Raw genomic sequence first — 25106 nt, 5'->3', positions numbered from 1 at the left:
TATATCTGATATATTTTACCATTGCAAGGCTTTGCGTGTTTTATTCTGTGTTACTATGTGTCGTTGTGCATTGTTACAACCCGCTCCTTAACGGGAGGGCGGCATCATCCACATTTCTCCCCTCCTGCCCCGAAGGCAACGACTCTCGCTGGGGTGCAGCCGCCCCCCAGGTCCATCAGCCACTGTCCCACCTTGGAACTTAAACCAGGTGAGTGTCAGCCAAGTGTGTGAGTGTGGAGGCAGACTCCAAGGAGCAGCACCCCGCCCCCTCACCGTGAGCCACTCTCACACACACACACGGACACTAACACAGACACACTAACACACACACAGACTAACACACAACAGACACACCCACAGACACACTAACACGGGCACACCAACAGACACACCAACACAGACACGCCAACAGACACACCAACACAGACACACCAACACAGGCACACCAACACAGGCACACCAACAGACACACACTCACACACAAACACACACCAACAGACAGACACACTAATACAGACACACACTAACACGGACACACACTAACAGACACACTCACACGGACACACTCACACGGACGGACACACTAACACACGGACACACTAACACACTCGCACGGACACACTCGCACGGACACACACACTCGCACGGACACACACACTCGCACGGACACACACTCACACGGACAAACTCACACGGACACACTCTCACACGGACACACACACACTAACACACATACCCGCACACACTCTCCATCAGAGCTCCCTGCTGAGAGACCAGGAGGGCGAACTCCGGCTGTTTCTTTCTCCTCACTGAGCCGAGAGGGGTTGAGACCAGTTGTATTCCCGGTCTGAGATCCGGCAGCTCCTGTTTCTGCTTGTCTGAATCGAGGCGATGCAGTGCGCGGAGAGTCCAATCGAGGCAAATATGGCCGGAGGCGACAGGGACTCTGTCTGAAAGGTCTTTAGCCAGCAGAATGTCTTTGAGCTAAAGTAAATTCTAACATTGGAAGATAAAGATTGCTGCATATTTCCTCTTGTGATCTGATACTCTGCCATTAATCAGCAAATTGTAACATTATCTGTCTAACAAGGAGTTAACTGAATTCTGCCTATAAATAAACTTTCTTAAAGCAATGACCGTGCTGCATGTTGTGTGCAACAGTCGGACAAACATACCTTAAATACACATTGTAGAACACACATTATATCAAGAATCACAGAATTTACAGCACAGGAGGCCATTCGGCCCATCGTGCCTGTGCCGGCTCTTTGAAGGAGCTCTCCAATTAGTCCCACTCCCCCCTGCTCTTTCCCCACAGCCCTGAAAATTTATATATATAGTATTTATCCAATTCCCTTTTGAAAGTTATTGCTGAGTCTACTTCCACCGCCCTTTCAGGCGGTACGTTCCAGATCACAACAACTCGCTGCGTGAAAAAAATTCCCATCTCCCCCCTGGATGTTTTGCCAGTTATTTTAAATCTGTGTCCTCTGGTTATCGACCCTCCTGCCACTGGAAACAGTTTCTCTTTATTTACTCTATCAAAACCCTTTATGATTTTGAACACCTCTATTAAATCTCCCCTTAACCTTCACTGTTCTAAAGGAGAACAATCCCAGCTTCTCCAGGTAACTCTAATCCCTCATCCCTGGCACCATTCTAGTAAATCTCCTCTGCACATCCTTCCTAAAGTGCGGTGCCCAGAATTGGCCACAATACTCCAGCTGAGGCCTAACCTATAATTTATAGAGGTTTAGCAGAACTTCCTGGTTTATGTACTCTATTTATGAAACCAAGGATCCTGTATGCTTTTTAAAACAGCCTTCTCAACCAGCCCTCCCGTCAAAAACTTGGGTACAAACACCCCAGGTCTCTCTGTTCCCGCACCCCCATTAAAATTGTACCATTTAATGTATATTGCCTCTTCTCATTCTTCCTACCAAAATGAATCACTTCTCTGCATTAAATTGCATCTGCCACGTGTCTGCCCATCCCACCACTCTGTCGATGTCCTCCTGAAGTCTGTTACTATCCTCCTCACTGTTTACTACATTCCCGAGTACTGTGTCATCTTCAAACTTTGAAATTATGCCCTGTACACCCAACTCCAGGTCATTAATATATATCAAAAAGAGCAGTGGTTCTAATACCGACCTCTGGAGAACATCACTGTATACTTTCCTCCAGTCTCAAAAACAACCGTTCACCACTACTCTCCGCTTCCTGTCCCATAGCAAATTTTGTCTCCACACTGCCACTGTCCCATTAATCCCATGGGCTTTAATTTTTCTACTAAGTCTAGTATGCAAGATTTTGTTTTATTCATTCATGGGATGTGGGCGACACTGGAAAGACCAACATTTATTGCCCATCCCTAATTGCCCTTGAGAAGGTGGTGGTGAGCCGCCTTCTTAAACCACTGCAGTCCGTGTGGTGAAGGTGCTCCCACAGTGCTGTTAGGGAGGGAGTTCCAGGATTTTGACCCAGCGACGATGAAGGATCGGCCGATATATTTCCAAGTCAGGATGGTGTGTGGCTTGGAGGGGAACTTGGAGGTGGTGGTGTCCCCATGCGTCTGCTGCCCTTGTCCTTCTAGGTGGAAGAGGTCGCGGGTTTGGGAGGTGCTGCCAAAGAAGCCTTGGCGAGTTGCTGCAGTGCATCTTGTAGATGGTCCACACTGCAGCCACGGTGCACCGGTGGTGGAGGGAGTGAATGTTTAAGGTGGTGGATGGGGTGCCAATCAAGCAGGCTGCTTTGTCCTGGATGATGTCGAGCTTCTTGAGTGTTGTTGGAGCTGCACTCATCCAGGCAAGTGGAGAGTATTCCATCACACTCCTTACTCGTGCCTTGTAGATGGTGGAACGGCTTTGGGGAGTCAGGAGATGAGACACTCGCCACATTTAATCAAACTCCTTTTGAAAGTCCATATACGCAACATCAACCGCAGTACCCTCATCCACCCTCTCCATTACTTCATCAAAGAACTCAATGAAGTTAGTCAGACATGACTTGCACGTCTCATTGCACCGACTCTCACTCATTTTTAAACCCCCAAAACACTGAACCATCTTCTCCTCGGACCAGCAAAAACCAAGCTTGGCGTCACGAAAAAACCCAAGCTTGGCGTCACCTACTTGATTTCCTTTATCTTCTCTCCTACTCTTTTCGACCTTGATGGTTTTGAGAGCTACGGGCCTCGATTTAAAAAACAGAACACACGTTCGCCAGTTCCCCGGCTCAGTATGCGGCCAAACTAGTTAGTGTCGCTGGCCTTGAATGTTCTGTCTCCTGGCCTCCGACTTTCTCCGAGCAGCAAGTTCAACATACCCCTTTAAACAGGCGACCTGTGTGTTTCTGCTTTTCCCTCTCTTTATTCAGTGCATCTAATATGACCCTTGAGGCGGAATCGGGTTCCAACGCTGAGTCAGAGGCTGAAGCTGTTAAATTTAATCACCTTAAGATTAATTATGGAGCTAATTATCGTTGAACATTTTGTTCCCCCCGTGTGTTTCAGTAGAGCCTCGTCAGCTTAATTACATTTTTATTAAATAACCGCAAGTACCTCGAGGATTATAGTCTCCTGTTTTTATTAGTTCAACATACTTTGTCTGGCTCGAACCCAACTCCCAGTTCAGACAATTCACCCACAGAAGCAAAGTTTAAAATCCCAGATGGCGCAGCGCGGTGGGTACGTGTGGTAGAGAGCCATACAGACACAGACCGTGTCAGCTTCCATTTGTGGACTGTGTCGATTTACCGAATGCCAGCTTTGGGAAGGAGTGGGGGAAATCGGGGGGGGGGGGCGGTGGGGGGCGGGAGAATGTAAGAATTAGGAGCAGGAGTCGGCCGTACGTCCCCTCGAGCCTGCGCCGCCATTCAATAAGGTCATGGCTGATCTTCGACCTCAACTCCACTTTCCCGCCCGATCCCCACATCTTTTGATTCCTCTAGAGTCCAAAAATCTATCAATCTCAGCCTTGAATATTCTCAACGACTGAGCCTCCACAGCCCTCTGGGGCAGAGAATTCCAAAGATTCACAACCCTCTGAGTGAAGAAATTCCCCCTCATCTCAGTCCTAAATGGCCGACCCCTTATCCTGAGACTGTGCCCCCTGGTTCTAGACTCTCCAGCCAGGGGGAACAACCTCTCAGCATCTACCCTGTCAAGCCCTAAGAATTTTATACTTACCATTAATAAGGGAGGGAGGGAGGGAATGGATTCCGGTCAGCCATGGCTCAGTGGGCAGCAATCTTGCCTCTGAGCCAGAAGGTTGTGGGTTCGCGTCCCACTCCAGAGACTTGAGCAGAAAATCCAGGCCAACACTCCCGTTGCAGTGCTGAGGGAGTGCTGCACTGTTGGAGGTGCTGTCTTTCACATGAGATGTGAAACCAAGGCCCCAACTACTTTTTGAAGTGTAGTCACTGTTGTAATATAGGGAACGCAGCAGCCAATTTGCGTACAGCAAGGTCCCTCAAACAGCAATGTCATAATGACCAGGTAATCTGCTTTTTAGTCATGTTGATTGAGGGATAAATATCGGCCAGGACACTAGGGAGAATTCCCCTGCTCTTCTTCGAAATACCTGCTGTGGGATCTTTTCCAATCTCCTGAGAGAGAGCAGATGGGCCTCGGTTTAACGTCTCAGCTGAAAGACAGCACCTCTGACAGTGCAGCGCTCCCTCAGTACTGCCTCTCCGACGGTATGGTGCTCCCTCAGTACTGCCCCTCCGACAGTGCGGCGCTCCCTCAATACTGCCTCTCCGACGGTATGGTGCTCCCTCAGTACTGCCCCTCCGACAGTGCGGCGCTCCCTCAATACTGTCCCTCCGACAGTGCGGATCTCCCTCAGTACTGCCCCTCGGACATTGCGCCGCTCCCTCAGTACTGCCACTCCGACAATGCGGCGCTCCCTCAGTACTGCCCCTCCGACAGTGCAGCGCTCCCTCAGTACTGCCCCTCCGACAGTGCAGCGCTCCCTCAGTACTGCCTCCCCGACAGTGCGGCGCTCCCTCAGTACGGCGCTCCCTCCGTACTGCCCCTCCGACAGTGCGGCGCTCCCTCAGTACTGCCCCTCCGACAGTGTGGTGCTCCCTCAGTACGGCGCTCCCTCCGTACTGCCCCTCCGACAGTGCGGCGCTCCCTCAGTACTGCCCCTCTGACAGTGCAGCACTCCCTCAGTACTGCCCCTCCGACAGTGCGGCGCTCCCTCAGTACTGCCCCTTCGACAGGGCAGTGCTCCCTCAGTACTGCCCCTCCGACAGTGCAGCACTCCCTCAGTATTGCCCCTCCGACAGTGCGACGCTCCCTCAGTACTGCCCCTCTGACAGTGCAGCGCTCCCTCAGTACTGCCCCTCCGACACTCCCTCAGTACTGCCCCTCCGACAGTGCGGCACTCCCTCAGTACTGCACTGGGAGCGTAGCCTAGATTTTTGTGCTCAAGCCTCTGGAGTGGGACTTTGAACCCACAACCTTCTGACTCAGAGGCGAGAGTGCTGCCTGTAATGTATATACCTTTAAGGGGGGAACTACTTTTTACTGCTCATGTATACTGCAGTACCGGCAGTGACCACACCTGTATATAGCACTGAGCAGTAATCTGTACAGTTCAGTTCCAGAGTGAGCCACGTTGAGTAAACACCTGTTGTACCGTTCTCCTGCAGTCTTGTGTCTTATTACTGACGGACACAACATTGGCGACGAGAAAAATCCGATCCTACCTGCAACTCTGCATCACCTCCCAGGGATTCGTTCCTGGAGACCAGTGTAATGTATATACCTTTAAGGAGGGAACTATTTTTTTACAGCTCATGTATACTGCAGTACCGGCAGTGACCACACCTGTATATAGCACTGAGTAGTAATCTGTACAGATCAGTTGCAGCGTGAGCCACGTTGAGTAAACACCTGTTGTACCGTTCTCCGCAGTCTGTGTCTTATTATACACGGATGTAACATTGGTGACGAGGCAGGTTCGAACTTACCTGCAACTTTGCATCACCTCCCGGGGATTCGTTCCTGGAGATCAGTGGATTGGAGGTCAAGGCCAGAGACTCGGGCGTCGACCACGGGCAACCGCCCAGTCATCCAGCAGAGACTCAAGAATTGCGGGGGAGGCTGTCGAGAGCCAGGCTTGGCTTTCCAGTCGAGGTGGTCCAGCGAAACGGGCTGCCAACAGGTAGTGCGCAGACCCTTCCCGGACAGCGGCGGGCTAGAGCCCCACCGAGCGGCACAGCAAAGGGCCGAGCAGCGTCGACGGGGGAGAGAGAGAGAGGGCAGACCGCACAGGGCGCAGCCGGTGTTCAGGGGCCAAGCAGCGTCGGAGAGAGAGACGCGCAGAAACCCGCGAGGCGCCGCCATTGCCACGAGGACCGCCGAGAGCGGTGTTGGCAGCAGCAGGGGAGGAAGGAAAGCGCGGGAGATGCCATTTTAAACCACACCCAAAATGCCGAAGAGTGGCAGTATCACCGCATTTGACAATGAAGTCGAAGATTGGACGACATATGTCGCATGAATAGAGGTGTACTGCAAGGCAAGTAAGGTGTCAGATGACAAGAAAGCGTCGGTATTGTTAAATTTAATGGGTGCAAAGACGTATGGGTTATTTCGAAATCTAGTAACGCCAATGGAAAAGAGTTTTGAAGACATAGTAACGATACTAGAGGAACATTTAAACCCCACACCGCTGCTGATAGCAGAAAGATTCAAGTTTCACAAACGGAACCAGCATAAGGATGAAAGCAATGCTGATTATTTAACAGAAATGCGCAAACTATCGAAACACTGCCAGTTTGGAGCTGGACTGGCAGATACCTTAAGGGACAAGTTTGTGTGTGGGCTTCAAAGTGAAGGAACCCAGAAACGGCTTTTATATGAAAAGGACCTTACGCTGGAAAAGGCTTTCAGCATTGCGTTATCATATGAAGCAGCAGCACAGGGCGCTGCAGAGATACAACAGAGACCGCAAGAATATGGCACAAACGAAATGTCATATGGAACAGAGAAGTGCTATCGCTGCAGCAGAACAACACACGACCAGAATGATTGCTGGTTCAAAGACAAAGTGTGCAGACAGTGTGGAAAAGTAGAACACATAGCACAAGTCTGCAGGTCGGGAAAGAAAACCAGCAATAAGAAACCTACCAAAGGAAAGTACAAGAAGGTACATAAGATGACAGAGAATAGTTCAGACGAACAAAAGAGTGATAACGACTACGAAAGCAGGGAACTGAGTTGTCTGAAACTACATAATGTGATCACAACGGAGGATCGCCGAACCATTTGGGTCACTCTCAAGTTAGCAGGAGTCCAGGTAAAGATGGAATTGGACACAGGATCAGCCCTAACAGTCATAAACCGACGGGACTACGAGCGGCTATTCTCACACATACCCTTGAGAGACACAAAAATTATTTTGAAGACGTACACGGGGCAAAAAGTCTACCCCAAAGGAAAAATAAGGGTGACCGTTATATATAACGGTAAGCAAACACCAAAACTAGACCTGTATGTATTGCAAGATGGAGGACCACCATTACTGGATTGGCATTCCATACAGGCACTGACTGTGGCTGACAAAAAGGATGACGACGTCACACCTGGGCGACTGTCAAAGATCCTAACTGACGCGAAAGAAGTGTTCCACCAAGGGCTCGGAACACTAAAAGGCATAACAGCGACGATTAAAATTGAAGAAAACGCAAGCCCAAAATTTTTTAAGGCCAGACCGGTACCTTATGCGATCCGCCCAGCCGTCGAAGCAGAGCTGGAGAGTCTGGAACGTTCAGGTGTACTGTCCAAGGTAGACTGGAGCGAGTGGGCTACACCCATCGTCCCTGTGATGAAAAAGTCGTTGAGCAGCACGCCTGGGGAACCAAGGAAGGTTCGCATCTTGGGGACTTTAAGGTAATGGTGAACCCGGTCCTTCACACCGTACAATATCCACTTCCGCGGATTGAAGATATTTTCGCCTCGCTATCTGGAGGGAAACGCTTCACTAAGATTGATCTGGCCCAGGCGTATCTGCAAATGGAGGTAGAAGCAGCATCAAAAAAATACCTCACAATCAACACCCATAAAGGTCTCTACCAATACAACCGGCTGGTATTCGGGGTAGCATCAGCTCCGGCTATTTGGCAGAGGGCAATGGAACAAGTCCTGCAAGGGATCCCAGGGACCCAGTGTTATTTGGACGACATCCTGGTCACGGGCGAAAATGACAGTGATCACCTTGCCAACCTGGAGCAGGTGCTCACTAGATTGCAGGAATATGGGCTCTGAGCTAACCGCCCCAAATGCGAGTTTTTTAGAAAACAGATCTCGTATTGTGGCCACGTTATCGATAAAGAGGGGTTACATAAGTCCCCAGAGAAGATTGAGGCAGTAGTCAAGGCTCCAGCACCAGAAAATGTGTCACAACTGAGGTTGTTCCTCGGGCTGGTAAACTACTACCATAAGTTCTTGCCAAATTTGTCTACAATACTACACCCACTGAACACCCTACTGCAAACTGGGGTGCCATGGAAGTGGAGTGACGAATGTAGACGAGCTTTCCAGAAGAGCAAAACACTAATCACATCGAAAGAGGTATTGGCCCATTACAACCCGGCATTACCAATTCGGTTGGCATGTGATGCGTCACCCTACGGCATTGGAGCGGTGCTGTCGCACAAATTCTCGGACGGCTCAGAGAGACCAATAGCCTTTGCGTCACGATCACTAACCTCAGCCAAGCGTAACTACGCCCAGATTGACAGGGAGGCCCTCAGCCTAGTGTGGGGAGTGAAAAAGTTCAATCACTATCTGCACGGGCAGAAATTCACCTTGCTGACTGATCACCAGCCTCTTGTCTCCATTTTTAATCCGAAGAAGGGCGTTCCGGTGATGACTGCGCAACGACTACAAAGATGGTCACTCTTTCTAGGGGCGCACCACTATGAGATTGAATATAAGGGCACGAAACAGCATGGAAATGCTGATGGGCTATCACGCCTGCCACTGCCTACTGCGGAGGAAGCACCAGCAGTGGATCCTGTTGAAATATTTCATTCGACGATAGTTGAATACCTACCGGTAACTAACGCTCGTATAGAAAAGGAGACCCGAAATGACCCGACACTGTCTCGGGTACATGATTTGACGGTGAAGGGATGGCCAGCACATGGCGACTCACTGTTGCCAGCATTCTCGTCAAGAAGAGAACAGCTGTCAGTGTGCCGGGGGACCTTGATGTGTGGATCCCGAGTGGTAATTCCACCCAAGTTAAGGGATAGAGTGCTCAATGAGCTTCATGAGGGTCATCTGGGAGGGGTAAAAATGAAAAGCCTTGCCAGGGCTTATGTGTGGTGGCCGGGAATCGATAAACAAATCGAGGACCTGACCAAGAGTTGCTCAGGATGCCAGAAAGTCCAAAATGCACCACCACAGGCCCCTCTACACCCATGGGAGTGGCCCACATCTCCATGGCAACGGGTGCATATTGATTTTGCTGGTCCATTCATGGACTCAATGTTTTTAATAGCCGTGGATGCGCACTTGAAATGGCCTGAGGTCATCAAAATGTCCTCCACCACCACGGAGAAAACTATTGCAGTCCTACGGACCATTTTTGCCAGGAATGGCTTGCCAGAACAGATTTGCTCCGATAACGGACCACAGTTTGTGTCCGAAGAGTTCCAGAGGTTTATGAAGAAGAATGGGGTAAGGCATTACACATCCGCCCCGTATCATCCAGCCACAAATGGATTGGCTGAGAGGTTCGTACAAACCTTTAAGAAGGCAATAAAGGCTATGTACAATGACAACATTCCGCTGCAGCATAAGGTGGACAATTTCCTGTTCGCCTACCGGAATGCGACCCATGCAGTCACCAACCAGGCCCCGGCCATGATGTTCTTTAACCAAAGGTTAAGATCTCGCCTGGATTTGCTCAGGCCAAACGTATGAAGAGATGTTGAGAGTAAGCAATTCCAGCACATCCATGAGAAGCCAACAAGGAGCTTCAATGTAGGGCAACCAGTCTTGGCCCACGACTACCGAACAGAAAAATGGCAGCCAGGAACGATATGCACACGGCAGGGCCCACTAATGTACACAGTGGACGTTGGGGAGAACATCGTGAGATGCCATGCTGACCAGATCCTAGAGTCACAGGAACAAGTCAACCCCATGTCTCGCCCATACGTACCTGGTGAGGAACCCGACGTACAGGTCGCATCTACCTCAGAAACAGTAGCATCGGAAGCTGATGACCCAACCAACAACAGGCTGCCAGAATCGCCTCCGCACCAAGAGCGAGACACTCGGGAAAGGCGTTATCCAGAAAGGATCAGGAAGCCTCCCCAAAGACTGAATATATTAAATGGACTATTTTCAGATAACGTTGTATGTTAAAAGTGTTAATTGTAATTAGTTTGATATTTAATTGTTAAATGAGTGTTATGGTACTGTTAATCTAAAAGGGGAAGAATTGTAATGTATGTACCTTTAAGGGGGGAACTACTTTTTACAGCTCATGTATACTGCAGTACCGGCAGTGACCACACCTGTATATAGCACTGAGTAGTAATCTGTACAGATCAGTTCCAGAGTGAGCCACGTTGAGTAAACACCTGTTGTACCATTCTCCTGCAGTCTGTGTCTTATTATACACAGACACAACACTGCCCACTGAGCCGCTGCTGACACACTGCTGATGAGACTCTCTCTTGCACCCGAAACTGGACATTCAGTAAATGCAGGGACTGAATGGCGAGTCAAATCATCACTTTGTCACCCATAAGGCTTGGATTTTTCACAGTCCAAATGGATGAGATGAAAATCTCCTCTCGCTTTCCACCAGTCTCCTTGTGGCCTCTCCAAGTAGAACTGCTGATTCAGCACCAACCAGTGACCGTGTTACGAACAGTTTTACACTGCAGAGTCACATCAACTGGTGACTGTTTCACGTAGGAGAGGCAGGCAGCAAAGGGAGACAGAGAGACAGACAGAGAGAGATAGAGAAAAAGAGAGAGAGCGACAAAGAGGAGAGAGAGAAGAGAGACTGAGAGCGACAGAGATAGGAGAGTGATAGAAACAGGGATAAAAGAGATAGGAGAGAGTGAGATAGATAAAGAGACAGACAGCAACAGAGATGAAAGAGACCAAGATAGACAGATAGGAGAGTGTGGGATAGAGAAACAGAAAGAGACAGAGACCAAGAGACAGAGATAAGAGAGAGTGTGAGATAGAGGAAGAGAAAGGGAGAGAGTGAGAAAGAGAGACAAAAAGAGAGGCAGAGAAAGAAAGCGGAAGGGGATAGAGAGTGACAGATAAAGAGTGAGAGAGAGAGAGAGAGAGAGAGAGAGCAGGAGTGATTGTGTGAGAGAAAAGGAGAGACAACAACTTGTATTTATATAGCACCTCTAACATAGTAAAATGTCCCAAGGCGCTGCACAAGAGTATTTTAAGACAAAAAATTTGACACCATTCCACATAAGGAGATATTAGGGCAGATGACCAAAAGCTTGGTCAAAGAGGGAGGTTTTAAGGAGCGTCTTAAAGGAGGAAAGAGAGGTAGAGAGGCGGACAAGTTTAGGCAGGGAATTCCAGAGCTTAGGGCCCAGGCAACAGAAGGGAAAGAGAGACCAAGTAAGAGAGGCAGAGATAGAAAACAGGGATTACAGCAACAACTAGACCTACTCGACAAATACTGCCAAAATTGGGCTCTAACAGTAAATCTAAAAAAAACCAACATCATGATTTTTCAAAAAAGGCCCAGATGTCAGGAAAACAAATACCAGTTTACCCTCAGTGATACCACTATAGGACACACTATGAGCTACACCTACCTTGGTCTAACTATTACACCATCAGGGAGCTTCAACATAGCAGTGAATGCACTAAAAGAAAAAGCCCGAAGAGCCCTATATGCAATAAAAAGAAAATTCTACAACATCCAAATCCCAATCAAAATCTGGCTCAAAATATTTGACAGCATAATCCTGCCCATTGCACTGTACGGTAGTGAAGTATGGGGCCCGCTAAATCACCAAAGCTACACTAAATGGGAAAAACACACAATAGAAGCCCTACATGCAGAATTCTGCCGAAGCATCCTTCGCATCCAAAGAAAAACGCCAACAAATGCATGCAGAGCCGAACTAGGCAGATACCCACTGATAATAAACATCCAAAAACGAGCACTAAACTTCCTAAATCACCTCAAATCTAGCTCCCCAGACACCCTTCATTTCAAAGCCTTTCAGACCCAAGAGCTAAACCCAGAAAAGAGTCCCCTGAGTCAGCTGCTACTGAAACTAAGTACTCAGCCGGACCCTGACCAGCCCCAGACCAACACAGCCGTCCAAACACCAATCCGAGTGAACCAAATCATTAAACAATGCAAAGAAACCTACCTGGAACATTGGAACAAAATAACCGAAAGCCAAAGCAGATTAGAATGTTACCGGGCCCTAAAAAGAGAATATAAACTGGCAGACTACCTCACGACCATCAGAGACACAAAACAGAGACAGACCCTCACCAGGTACAGATTAAGCGACCACCAACTGGAAATTGAAAAAGGCAGATACAAGAAATCCTGGCAGCCTAGAGAGAATAGAATATGCGATCAATGTCTGGCCGGCGAGGTTGAAACAGAAATGCATTTCCTCCTAAAATGCGAAAAATTCAACACATCAAGAAACATATTATTCAACAAGCTAAGCCAAACAACCCCAGATTTCAAGGAATTGGATGACCTGTCAAAATTGAGATTAGTCCTGGGAGAAGGAGACAGACCATACCTTGGGGCCAAATATGTAACAACATGTCACAACCTGAGGACTGTTTAAAATTAAGACTGTTTAAAATTAATATTGAACGTACCAAATGAAGTACAAAGACTGTTTAAAATTAATATTGTTCAAAAGTAATATTGTATGTACCCAACAAATGTCAAATCGATTGACACCTACAGAATGTTTGAAAATGTACCTTTTTGCTATGTAAGCTTTGGCAATATGGTTCTCTGTAAACTTTCATGCCAATAAAGCATTTGAATTTGAATTTATTAGAAAGAATGAGAGAGAAACAGAGCGAGAGAGACAGATAGACAGAATGAGAGAGCGTGAGACAGAGATAGACAGAATGAGAGAGCGTGAGACAGAGATAGACAGATAGAGAGAGCGTGAGACAGAGCGAGAGAGACAGATAGACAGAATGAGAGAGCGTGAGACAGAGATAGACAGAATGAGAGAGCGTGAGACAGAGATAGACAGATAGAGAGAGCGTGAGACAGAGCGAGAGAGACAGATAGACAGAATGAGAGAGCGTGAGACAGAGATAGACAGATAGAGCGTGAGACAGAGATAGACAGATAGAGAGAGCGTGAGACAGAGATAGACAGATAGAGAGAGCGTGAGACAGAGCGAGAGAGACAGATAGACAGAATGAGAGAGCGTGAGACAGAGATAGACAGAATGAGAGAGCGTGAGACAGAGATAGACAGATAGAGCGTGAGACAGAGATAGACAGAATGAGAGAGCGTGAGACAGAGCGAGAGAGACAGATAGACAGAATGAGAGAGCGTGAGACAGAGATAGAGAGAATGAGAGAGAGACAGAGGGAGTGCGATGGAGAGGGAGAAGGGATTGTTGAAGTTCCAGGGATTATGATGATTGATTTTCATGACGACAGTTAGCTGACATTAGCACTGTTACTGGGCTCCATTACATTTTAATGAGGCTCATTGTTCTGGGACAAGTACTGGATCCTATTAAACCCAACCTGCTGAGAAACTGGACACCCAAACATCTGGTTCGCTAAACCTGATCCCGCGAGTCTTCCAGAACCTTCTCCAGGGCCCTGGAAGGTGATCAATAATATAGGAGGGCCGAGCGGGATCCAGTGAGGAGTCAGCACTGCTTCGCACCGTCTGAGAGAGACTGAGCTCCAGGCTGTGGCAAAGGTAGGAATGAAGAGAAAGAAAGAAAGAGAGAAAGAGACAGAGAAAGAGAGAGAAAGACTAGCATTTCTCCAGCGCCTTTCACAACCTCAGGACATCCCAGAACGCTTTACAATCAATGAGCTACTTTTTGAAGTGTAGTCACTGTTGTAATGTGGGAAATGCGGCAGCCAATTTGCGCACAGCAAGCTCCCACAAACAGCAATGTGATAATGACCAGATTATCTGTTTTAGTGATGTTGATTGAGGGATAAATATTGGCCCCAGGACACCGGGGAGAACTCCCCTGCTCTTCTTCGAAGTAGTGGCCGTGGGATCTTTTACGCCTGAGAGAGCAGACGGGGCCTCAGTTTAACATCTCCTCCAAAAGACGGCACCTCCGACAGTGCGGCGCTCCCTCAGTACTGCCCCTCCGACAGTGCGGCGCTCCCTCAGTACTGCCCCTCCGACAGTGCAGCGCTCCCTCAGTACTGCCCCTCCGACAGTGCGGCGCTCCCTCAGTACTGCCCCTCCGACAGTGCGGCACTCCCTCAGTACTGCTCCTCCGACAGTGCGGCGCTCCCTCAGTACTGCCCCTCCGACAGTGCGGCGCTCCCTCAGTACTGACCCTCTGACAGTGCCGCGCTCCCTCAGTACTGCCCCTCCGACAGTGCGGCGCTCCCTCAGTACTGCCCCTCCGACAGTGCAGCGCTCCCTCAGTACTGCCCCTCCGACAGTGCGGCGCTCCCTCAGTACTGTCCCTCCGACAGTGCGGCGCTCCCTCAGTACTGCCCCTCCGACAGTGCGGCGCTCCCTCAGTACTGCCCCTCCGACAGTGCGGCGCTCCCTCAGTACTGTCCCTCCGACAGTGCGGCGCTCCCTCAGTACTGCCCCTCCGACAGTGCGGCGCTCCCTCAGTACTGCCCCTCCGACAGTGCGGCGCTCCCTCAGTACTGCCCCTCCGACAGTGCGGCGCTCCCTCAGTACTGCCCCTCCGACAGTGCGGCACTCCCTCAGTACTGGCTCTGGGGCATCAGCCTAGATTTTTGCGATTAGGTCTCGGGAGTGGGACTTGAACCCGCAACCTTCTGACTCACGAGTTGAGAGTGCTACTCACTGAGCCACGGCCAACACCTTAGTGATGCCTCACTGAATTTCAGCAACAGCCACAGGTCAGTGAGTGAAGGATGAGAGTTTCTAGAGGTAGAGAGTCTCGCTCTTTAATGCACAGTTTATCAATCATTACTTTTCTCTCTTTGACCCTGTTCCCCACAGATGGTCTCTCCTGCCATTGCTCTCGCCTTCATTCCCTTCCTGATGACGCTCATCATCCGGTACCGCTACTACTTCCTGCTGTTCTGGCGGGCAGTGGTCCTCCGCAAGATTCAGGACTACGTGACCGGCTTGTCCAGGGAAGAGAGGGCCTTCCAGTACGTGATGACGCATGGCGTTCCCGGGGATCCTGAGAACATCCTCAGCACCTTTGACACATGGTGCTACCACTCGGAATATCTGAGCAACATGGGACCAGAGAAAGGTAAAGGGGAGGGGGGAGATTGGATGACACACTACCTCAGCTAGGCTTCCAGTTCGGAGGTCCTACATAGGAACAGGATAACTCTTGCAAAGAGCCAGCATAGACACAATGGGCAAAATGGCCTCCTTCTGCACTGTATCATTCTATGATTCCAGGAGGAGGCCATTCAGCCCCTCGAGGCTGTTGCGCCATTCTATTAGATCATGGGTGATCTGTATCTTAACTCCATCTACCCGCCTTGATTCCGTAGCCCTTAACGCCCTTACCCAACAAAATCGATCAATCTCAGTCCTGAAATTTTCAACTGACCCCCAGCCTCAACAACATTTTGGGAGCAGAGCGCTCCCGACCTCAACAACAACAACAGCTTGAATTTATATAGCACCTTTAACGTAGTAAAACGTCCCAAGGCGTTGTACAGGAGTATTTTAAGACAAAACATTTGACACCGAGTCACATAAGGATAAATTAGGGCAGGTGCCCAAAAGCTTGGTCAATGAGGTAGGTTTTAAGGAGCATCTTAAAGGAGGAGAGAGAGGGAGAGAGGCGGAGAGGTTTAGGGAGGGAATTCCAGAGCTTCGGGCCAAGGCAACAGAAAGCCCGGCCACCAATGGTGGAGCGATTAAAATCAGGGATGCTGAAGAGGCCAGAATTAGAGGAGCGCAGAGATCTCAGGGGGTTGTGGGGCTGGAGGAGGTTACAGAGATAGGAAGGACCTCAGGACCTCCCAAAGCGCTTTCCAGCTAATGAAGTGTAGTCACTGTTGTAATGCAGGAAACGCGGCAGCTAATTTGCGCACAGCAAGCTTCCACAAACAGCAATTCTTACTTTCATTCTTTCCCCTGCCAAATTGCAGGTAAGATCCTGGAGCGATTGATCTACGAGAACGTTCCCCTGACAATCCTGGAGCTGGGAACTTACTGCGGCTACTCAACGATCCGCATGGCTCGGACCCTTCCCCTCAACGCCAGGCTCTACACCGTGGAGATGGACGAGAGTAATGCAGCGGTGGCCGAGAAGATAATCCGCCTGGCGGGCTTCGATGAGGACACGGTGAGCCTTGCAGCTAAACCAACACCGGCCCCGGGGCCAGAGAGGCAACTCACCCAGCCATAAATTAGATTCACCTTCTCAATACCATTTAATTGTCTCCGCCCCTGCCTCAGCCTGTCTGCTGCTGAAACCCTCATCCATGCCTTTGTTACCTCCACACTCGACTATTCCAACGCACTCCTGGCCGGCCTCCCACATTCTACCCTACGTAAACTTCAACTCATCCAAAACTCTGCTGCCCGTGTCCTAACTCGCACCAAGTCCCATTCACCCATCACCCCCTGTGCTCACTGCCCCGTGTCCTAACTCACACCCAGTCCCATTCACCCATCACCCCCTGTGCTCACTGCCCCGTGTCCTAACTCACACCCAGTCCCGTTCACCCATCACCCCCTCTGCTCACTGCCCCGTGTCCTAACTCACACCCAGTCCCGTTCACCCATCACCCCCTGTGCTCACTGCCCCGTGTCCTAACTCGCACCAAGTCCCGTTCACCCATCACCCCCTGTGCTCACTGCCCCGTGTCCTAACTCACACCCAGTCCCGTTCACCCATCACCCCCTGTGCTCACTGCCCCGTGTCCTAACTCGCACCAAGTCCCGTTCGCCCATCACCCCCTGTGCTCACTGCCCCGTGTCCTAACTCGCACCCAGTCCCGTTCACCCATCACCCCTCTCTGCTCACTGCCCCGTGTCCTAACTCGCACCAAGTCCCGTTCACCCATCACCCCCTGTGCTCACTGCCCCGTGTCCTAACTCACACCCAGTCCCGTTCACCCATCATCCCCTGTGCTCACTGCCCCGTGTCCTAACTCACACCCAGTCCCGTTCACCCATCGCCCCCTGTGCTCACTGCCCCGTGTCCTAACTCACACCCAGTCCCGTTCACCCATCGCCCCCTGTGCTCACTGCCCCGTGTCCTAACTCACACCCAGTCCCGTTCGCCCATCGCCCCCTGTGCTCACTGCCCCGTGTCCTAACTCACACCCAGTCCCGTTCGCCCATCACCCCCTGTGCTCACTGCCCCGTGTCCTAACTCACACCCAGTCCCGTTCGCCCATCACCCCCTGTGCTCACTGCCCCGTGTCCTAACTCACACCCAGTCCCGTTCACCCATCACCCCCTGTGCTCACTGCCCCGTGTCCTAACTCACACCCAGTCCCGTTCACCCATCACCCCCTGTGCTCACTGCCCCGTGTCCTAACTCACACCAAGTCCCGTTCACCCATCACCCCGTGCTCACTGCCCCGTGTCCTAACTCACACCCAGTCCCGTTCACCCATCACCCCGTGCTCACTGCCCCGTGTCCTAACTCACACCCAGTCCCGTTCACCCATCACCCCCTGTGCTCACTGCCCCGTGTCCTAACTCACACCCAGTCCCGTTCACCCATCACCCTCTGTGCTCACTGCCCCGTGTCCTAACTCACACCCAGTCCCGTACACCCATCACCCCGTGCTCACTGCCCCGTGTCCGAACTCACCCCCAGTCCCGTTCACCCATCTCCCCCTGTGCTCACTGCCCAGTGTCCTAACTCACACCCAGTCCCGTTCACCCATCACCCCCTGTGCTCACTGCCCCGTGTCCTAACTCACACCCAGTCCCGTTCACCCATCAGCCCCTGTGCTCACTGCCCCGTGTCCTAACTCACACCCAGTCCCGTTCACCCATCACCCCCTGTGCTCACTGCCCCGTGTCCTAACTCACACCTAGTCCCGTTCACCCATCACCCCCTGTGCTCACTGCCCCGTGTCCTAACTTACACCCAGTCCCGTTCACCCATCACCCCCCTGTGCTCACTGCCCCGTGTCCTAGCTCGCACCAAGTCCCGTTCACCCATCACCCCGTGCTCACTGCCCCGTGTCCTAACTCACACCCAGTCCCGTTCACCCATCACCCCGTGCTCACTGCCCCGTGTCCTAACTCGCACCCAGTCCCGTTCACCCATCACCCACTGTGCTCACTGCCCCGTGTCCTAACTCGCACCAAGTCCCGTTCACCCATCACCCCGTGCTCACTGCCCCGTGTCCTAACTCCCACCCAGTCCCGTTCACCCATCACCCCCTGTGCTCACTGCCCCGTGTCCTAACTCGCACCCAGTCCCGTTCACCCATCACCCCCTGTGCTCACTGCCCCGTGTCCAAACCCACACCCAGTCCCGTTCACCCATCACCCCCTGTGCTCACTGCCCCATGTCCTAACTTACACCCAGTCCCGTTCACCCATCACCCCCCTGTGCTCACTGCCCCGTGTCCTAACTCACACCCAGTCACGTTCACCCATCACCCCCTGTGCTCACTGCCCCGTGTCCTAACTCACACCCAGTCCCGTTCACCCATCACCCGCTGTGCTCACTGCCCCGTGTCCTAACTCGCACCCACTCCCGTTCAACCATCACCCCCTGTGCTCACTGCCCCGTGTCCTAACTCGCACCAAGTCCCATTCACCCATCACCCCGTGCTCACTGCCCCGTGTCCTAACTCCCACCCAGTCCCGTTCACCCATCACCCCCTGTGCTCACTGCCCCGTGTCCTAACTCACACCCAGTCCCGTTCACCCATCACCCCGTGCTCACTGCCCCGTGTTCTAACTCACACCCAGTCCCGTTCACCCATCACCCCCTGTGCTCACTGCCCCGTGTCCTAACTCGCACCCAGTCCTGTTCACCCATCACCCCCTGTGCTCACTGCCCCGTGTCCTAACCCACACCCAGTCCCGTTCACCCATCACCCCCTGTGCTCACTGCCCCGTGTCCTAACTTACACCCAGTCCCGTTCACCCATGACCCCCCTGTGCTCACTGCCCCGTGTCCTAACTCACACCCAGTCCCGTTCACCCATCACCCCCTGTGCTCACTGCCCCGTGTCCTAACTCGCACCCAGTCCCGTTCAACCATCACCCCCTGTGCTCACTGCCCCGTGTCCTAACTCGCACCAAGTCCCGTTCACCCATCACCCCCTGTGCTCACTGCCCTGTGTCCTAACTCACACCCAGTCCCGTTCACCCATCACCCCGTGCTCACTGCCCCGTGTCCTAACTCACACCCAGTCCCGTTCACCCATCACCCGTGCTCACTGCCCCGTGTCCCAACTTACACCCAGTCCCGTTCACCCATCACCCCCGTGCTCACTGCCCCGTGTCCTAACTCGCATCAAGTCCCGTTCACCCATCACCCCCTGTGCTCACTGCCCCGTGTCCTAACTCCCACCCAGTCCCGTTCACCCATCACCCCCTGTGCTCACTGCCCCGTGTCCTAACTCACACCCAGTCCCGTTCACCCATCACCCCCTGTGCTCACTGCCCCGTGTCCTAACTCACACCCAGTCCCGTTCACCCATCACCCCGTGCTCACTGCCCCGTGTCCTAACTCGCACCCAGTCCCGTTCACCCATCACCCCTGTGCTCACTGCCACGTGTCCCAACTTACACCCAGTCCCGTTCACCCATCACCCCCCTGTGCTCACTGCCCCGTGTCCTAACTCGCATCAAGTCCCGTTCACCCATCACCCCCTGTGCTCACTGCCCCGTGTCCTAACTCACACCCAGTCCCGTTCACCCATCACCCCCTGTGCTCACTGCCCCGTGTCCTAACTCACACCCAGTCCCGTTCACCCATCACCCCCTGTGCTCACTGCCCCGTGTCCTAACTCGCACCCAGTCCCGTTCACCCATCACCCCGTGCTCACTGCCCCGTGTCCTAACTCGCACCAAGTCCCGTTCACCCATCACCCCCTGTGCTAACTGCCCCGTGTCCTAACTCGCACCCAGTCCCGTTCACCCATCACCCCCTGTGCTCACTGCCCCGTGTCCTAACCCACACCCAGTCCCGTTCACCCATCACCCCCTGTGCTCACTGCCCCGTGTCCTAACTCACACCCAGTCCCGTTCACCCATCACCCCCTGTGCTCACTGCCCCGTGTCCTAACTCACACCCAGTCCCGTTCACCCATCACCCTCTGTGCTCACTGCCCCGTGTCCTAACTCACACCCAGTCCCGTACACCCATCACCCCCTGTGCTCACTGCCCCGTGTCCGAACTCACCCCCAGTCCCGTTCACCCATCTCCCCCTGTGCTCACTGCCCAGTGTCCTAACTCACACCCAGTCCCGTTCACCCATCACCCCCTGTGCTCACTGCCCCGTGTCCTAACTCACACCCAGTCCCGTTCACCCATCACCCCCTGTGCTCACTGCCCCGTGTCCTAACTCACACCCAGTCCCGTTCACCCATCCCCCCCTGTGTTCACTGCCCCGTGTCCTAACTCACACCCAGTCCCGTTCACCCATCACCCCCTGTGCTCACTGCCCCGTGTCCTAACTTACACCCAGTCCCGTTCACCCATCACCCCCCTGTGCTCACTGCCCCGTGTCCTAGCTCGCACCAAGTCCCGTTCACCCATCACCCCCTGTGCTCACTGCCCCGTGTCCTAACTCACACCCAGTCCCGTTCACCCATCACCCCCTGTGCTCACTGCCCCGTGTCCTAACTCGCACCCAGTCCCGTTCACCCATCACCCACTGTGCTCACTGCCCCGTGTCCTAACTCGCACCAAGTCCCGTTCACCCATCACCCCGTGCTCACTGCCCCGTGTCCTAACTCCCACCCAGTCCCGTTCACCCATCACCCCCTGTGCTCACTGCCCCGTGTCCTAACTCGCACCCAGTCCCGTTCACCCATCACCCCCTGTGCTCACTGCCCCGTGTCCAAACCCTCACCCAGTCCCGTTCACCCATCACCCCCTGTGCTCACTGCCCCATGTCCTAACTTACACCCAGTCCCGTTCACCCATCACCCCACTGTGCTCACTGCCCCGTGTCCTAACTCACACCCAGTCCCGTTCACCCATCACCCCCTGTGCTCACTGCCCCGTGTCCTAACTCACACCCAGTCCCGTTCACCCATCACCCGCTGTGCTCACTGCCCCGTGTCCTAACTCGCACCCAGTCCCGTTCAACCATCACCCCGTGCTCACTGCCCCGTGTCCTAACTCGCACCAAGTCCCATTCACCCATCACCCCCTGTGCTCACTGCCCCGTGTCCTAACTCACACCCAGTCCCGTTCACCCATCACCCCGTGCTCACTGCCCCGTGTCCTAACTCACACCCAGTCCCGTTCACCCATCACCCCCTGTGCTCACTGCCCCGTGTCCTAACTCGCACCCAGTCCTGTTCACCCATCACCCCCTGTGCTCACTGCCCCGTGTCCTAACCCACACCCAGTCCCGTTCACCCATCACCCCCTGTGCTCACTGCCCCGTGTCCTAACTTACACCCAGTCCCGTTCACCCATGACCCCCCTGTGCTCACTGCCCCGTGTCCTAACTCACACCCAGTCCCGTTCACCCATCACCCCCTGTGCTCACTGCCCCGTGTCCTAACTCGCACCCAGTCCCGTTCAACCATCACCCCCTGTGCTCACTGCCCCGTGTCCTAACTCGCACCAAGTCCCGTTCACCCATCACACCCTGTGCTCACTGCCCTGTGTCCTAACTCACACCCAGTCCCGTTCACCCATCACCCCGTGCTCACTGCCCCGTGTCCTAACTCACACCCAGTCCCGTTCACCCATCACCCGTGCTCACTGCCCCGTGTCCCAACTTACACCCAGTCCCGTTCACCCATCACCCCCGTGCTCACTGCCCCGTGTCCTAACTCGCATCAAGTCCCGTTCACCCATCACCCCCTGTGCTCACTGCCCCGTGTCCTAACTCACACCCAGTCCCGTTCACCCATCACCCCCCGTGCTCACTGCCCCGTGTCCTAACTCACACCCAGTCCCGTTCACCCATCACCCCGTGCTCACTGCCCCGTGTCCTAACTCGCACCCAGTCCCGTTCACCCATCACCCCCGTGCTCACTGCCCCGTGTCCTAACTCGCATCAAGTCCCGTTCACCCATCACCCCCTGTGCTCACTGCCCCGTGTCCTAACTCACACCCAGTCCCGTTCACCCATCACCCCCCGTGCTCACTGCCCCGTGTCCTAACTCACACCCAGTCCCGTTCACCCATCACCCCCTGTGCTCACTGCCCCGTGTCCTAACTCGCACCCAGTCCCGTTCACCCATCACCCCGTGCTCACTGCCCCGTGTCCTAACTCGCACCAAGTCCCGTTCACCCATCACCCCGTGCTCACTGCCCCGTGTCCTAACTCCCACCCAGTCCCGTTCACCCATCACCCCCTGTGCTCACTGCCCCGTGTCCTAACTCACACCCAGTCCCGTTCACCCATCACCCCCTGTGCTCACTGCCCCGTGTCCTAACTCGCACCCAGTCCCGTTCACCCATCACCCCCTGTGCTCACTGCCCCGTGTCCTAACCCGCACCCAGTCCCGTTCACCCATCACCCCCTGTGCTCACTGCCCCGTGTCCTAACTTACACCCAGTCCCGTTCACCCATCACCCCCTGTGCTCACTGCCCCGTGTCCTAACTCACACCCAGTCCCGTTCACCCATCACCCCCTGTGCTCACTGCCCCGTGTCCTAACTCGCACCCAGTCCCGTTCACCCATCACCCCCTGTGCTCACTGCCCCGTGTCCTAACTCACACCCAGTCCCGTTCACCCATCACCCCCTGTGCTCACTGCCCCGTGTCCTAACTCGCACCCAGTCCCGTTCAACCATCACCCCCTGTGCTCACTGCCCCGTGTCCTAACTCGCACCAAGTCCCGTTCACCCATCACCCCCTGTGCTCACTGCCCTGTGTCCTAACTCACAGCCAGTCCCGTTCACCCATCACCCCCTGTGCTCACTGCCCCGTGTCCTAACTCACACCCAGTCCCGTTCACCCATCACCCCCCTGTGCTCACTGCCCCGTGTCCTAACTCGCACCAAGTCCCGTTCACCCATCACCCCCTGTGCTCACTGCCCCGTGTCCTAACTCACACCCAGTCCCGTTCACCCATCACCCCTGTGCTCATTGCCCCGTGTCCTAACTCACACCCAGTCCCGTTCACCCATCACCCCTGTGCTCACTGCCACGTGTCCCAACTTACACCCAGTCCCGTTCACCCATCACCCCCTGTGCTCACTGCCCCGTGTCCTAACTCACACCCAGTCCCGTTCACCCATCACCCCCTGTGCTCACTGCCCCGTGTCCTAACTCACACCCAGTCCCGTTCACCCATCACCCCCTGTGCTCACTGCCCCGTGTCCTAACTCGCACCCAGTCCCGTTCACCCATCACCCCGTGCTCACTGCCCCGTGTCCTAACTCGCACCAAGTCCCGTTCACCCATCACCCCCTGTGCTAACTGCCCCGTGTCCTAACTCGCACCCAGTCCCGTTCACCCATCACCCCCTGTGCTCACTGCCCCGTGTCCTAACCCACACCCAGTCCCGTTCACCCATCACCCCCTGTGCTCACTGCCCCGTGTCCTAACTCGCACCCAGTCCCGTTCACCCATCACCCCGTGCTCACTGCCCCGTGTCCTAACTCACACCCAGTCCCGTTCACCCATCACCCCCTGTGCTCACTGCCCCGTGTCCTAACTCGCACCACCACCTGCAATTCCCTCCCTAAACCTCTCCGCCTCTCTCAGCTATTAAAACCTACCTCTTTGACCAATCCTTTTGTCACCTGTCCAAATATCAACTTTGTTAATGCTCATGTGGGACGTTTTACTCCGTTAAAAGCGCCATATAAATGCAAGATGCTACATAGATTCATAGAAGATAGGAGCAGGAGTAGGCCATTCGGCCCTTCGAGCCTGCTCCACCATTCAATGAGATCATGGCTGATCATCCAAATTCAGTACCCGGTCCCTGCCTTCTCCCCATATCCCTTGATCCCTTTAGCCTTAAGAAATATATCCAACTCTTTCTTGAATATTCTTAATGAACTGGCCTCCACCGCCCTCTGTGGCAGAGAATTCCACAGGTTCACCACTCTCTGGGTGAAGAAATTCCTCCTCATTTCAGTCCTAAATGGCTTACCCCTTATCCTTAGACTATGACCCCTGGTTCTGGACTCCCCGGCCATCAGAAACATCCTTCCTGCATCTAGTCTGTCCAGGCCTGACAGAATTTTATAGGTTTCGATGAGATCCCCTCTCAATCTTCTAAACTCCAGTGAGTATAAGCCCAATCGACCCAATCTCTCCTCATACGTCATTCCTGCCATCCCAGGTATCAGCCTGGTGAATCTTTGCTGAACTCCTTCCATGGCAAGAACATCCTTCCTCAGATAAGGCGACCAAAACTGCACACAATACTCAAGCTGTGGTCTCACCAAGGCCCTGTGCAACTGCAGCAAGACATCCTTGTTCTTGTACTCGAACCCTCTTGCTACGAAGGCCAACATACCATTTGCCTTCTTAACCGCCTGCTGCACCTGCATGCTTACCTTCAGCGACTGGTGTACAAGAACACCCAGGTCTCTTTGCACTTCCCCTTCTCCCAAACTATTACCATTCAAATAATAATCTGCCTTCCTGTTTTTGCCACCAAAGTGGATAACCTCACATTTATCCACATTATAGTGCATTTGCCATGTTTCTGCCCAATCACCCAACCTGTCCAAATCGTGCTGGAGTTTCACGACATCCTCCTCACAGCATACCCTCCCCCACAGCTTTGTGTCTTCTGCAAATTTGGAGA

General features: G+C 53.2%; 1 protein-coding gene across 1 annotated transcript in view; it reads left to right on the top strand.

Annotated features, from left to right (window-relative positions):
* Positions 1 to 15081: 15081 nt before the first annotated feature.
* tomt (transmembrane O-methyltransferase) overlaps positions 15082 to 25106 on the top strand; it is a 17794-nt gene continuing 7769 nt past the window's right edge. Inside the window, exons 1-2 of the mRNA XM_085999770.1 lie at positions 15082 to 15459; positions 16316 to 16512. Coding sequence (XP_085855896.1) covers positions 15198 to 15459; positions 16316 to 16512 — 459 coding nt within the window. The 5' untranslated portion in view covers positions 15082 to 15197. The remainder of the gene's footprint in view (positions 15460 to 16315; positions 16513 to 25106) is intronic.

This window comes from Somniosus microcephalus, chromosome 10, assembly GCF_052327205.1.
Source record: "Somniosus microcephalus isolate GS21.2 chromosome 10, FLI_Smic_1.0, whole genome shotgun sequence".
In the NCBI taxonomy this organism is placed as follows: domain Eukaryota; kingdom Metazoa; phylum Chordata; class Chondrichthyes; order Squaliformes; family Somniosidae; genus Somniosus; species Somniosus microcephalus.
The sequence above is the reverse complement of the archived record's forward strand: the minus strand, read 5'-3'. Positions and strand labels throughout refer to the sequence as shown.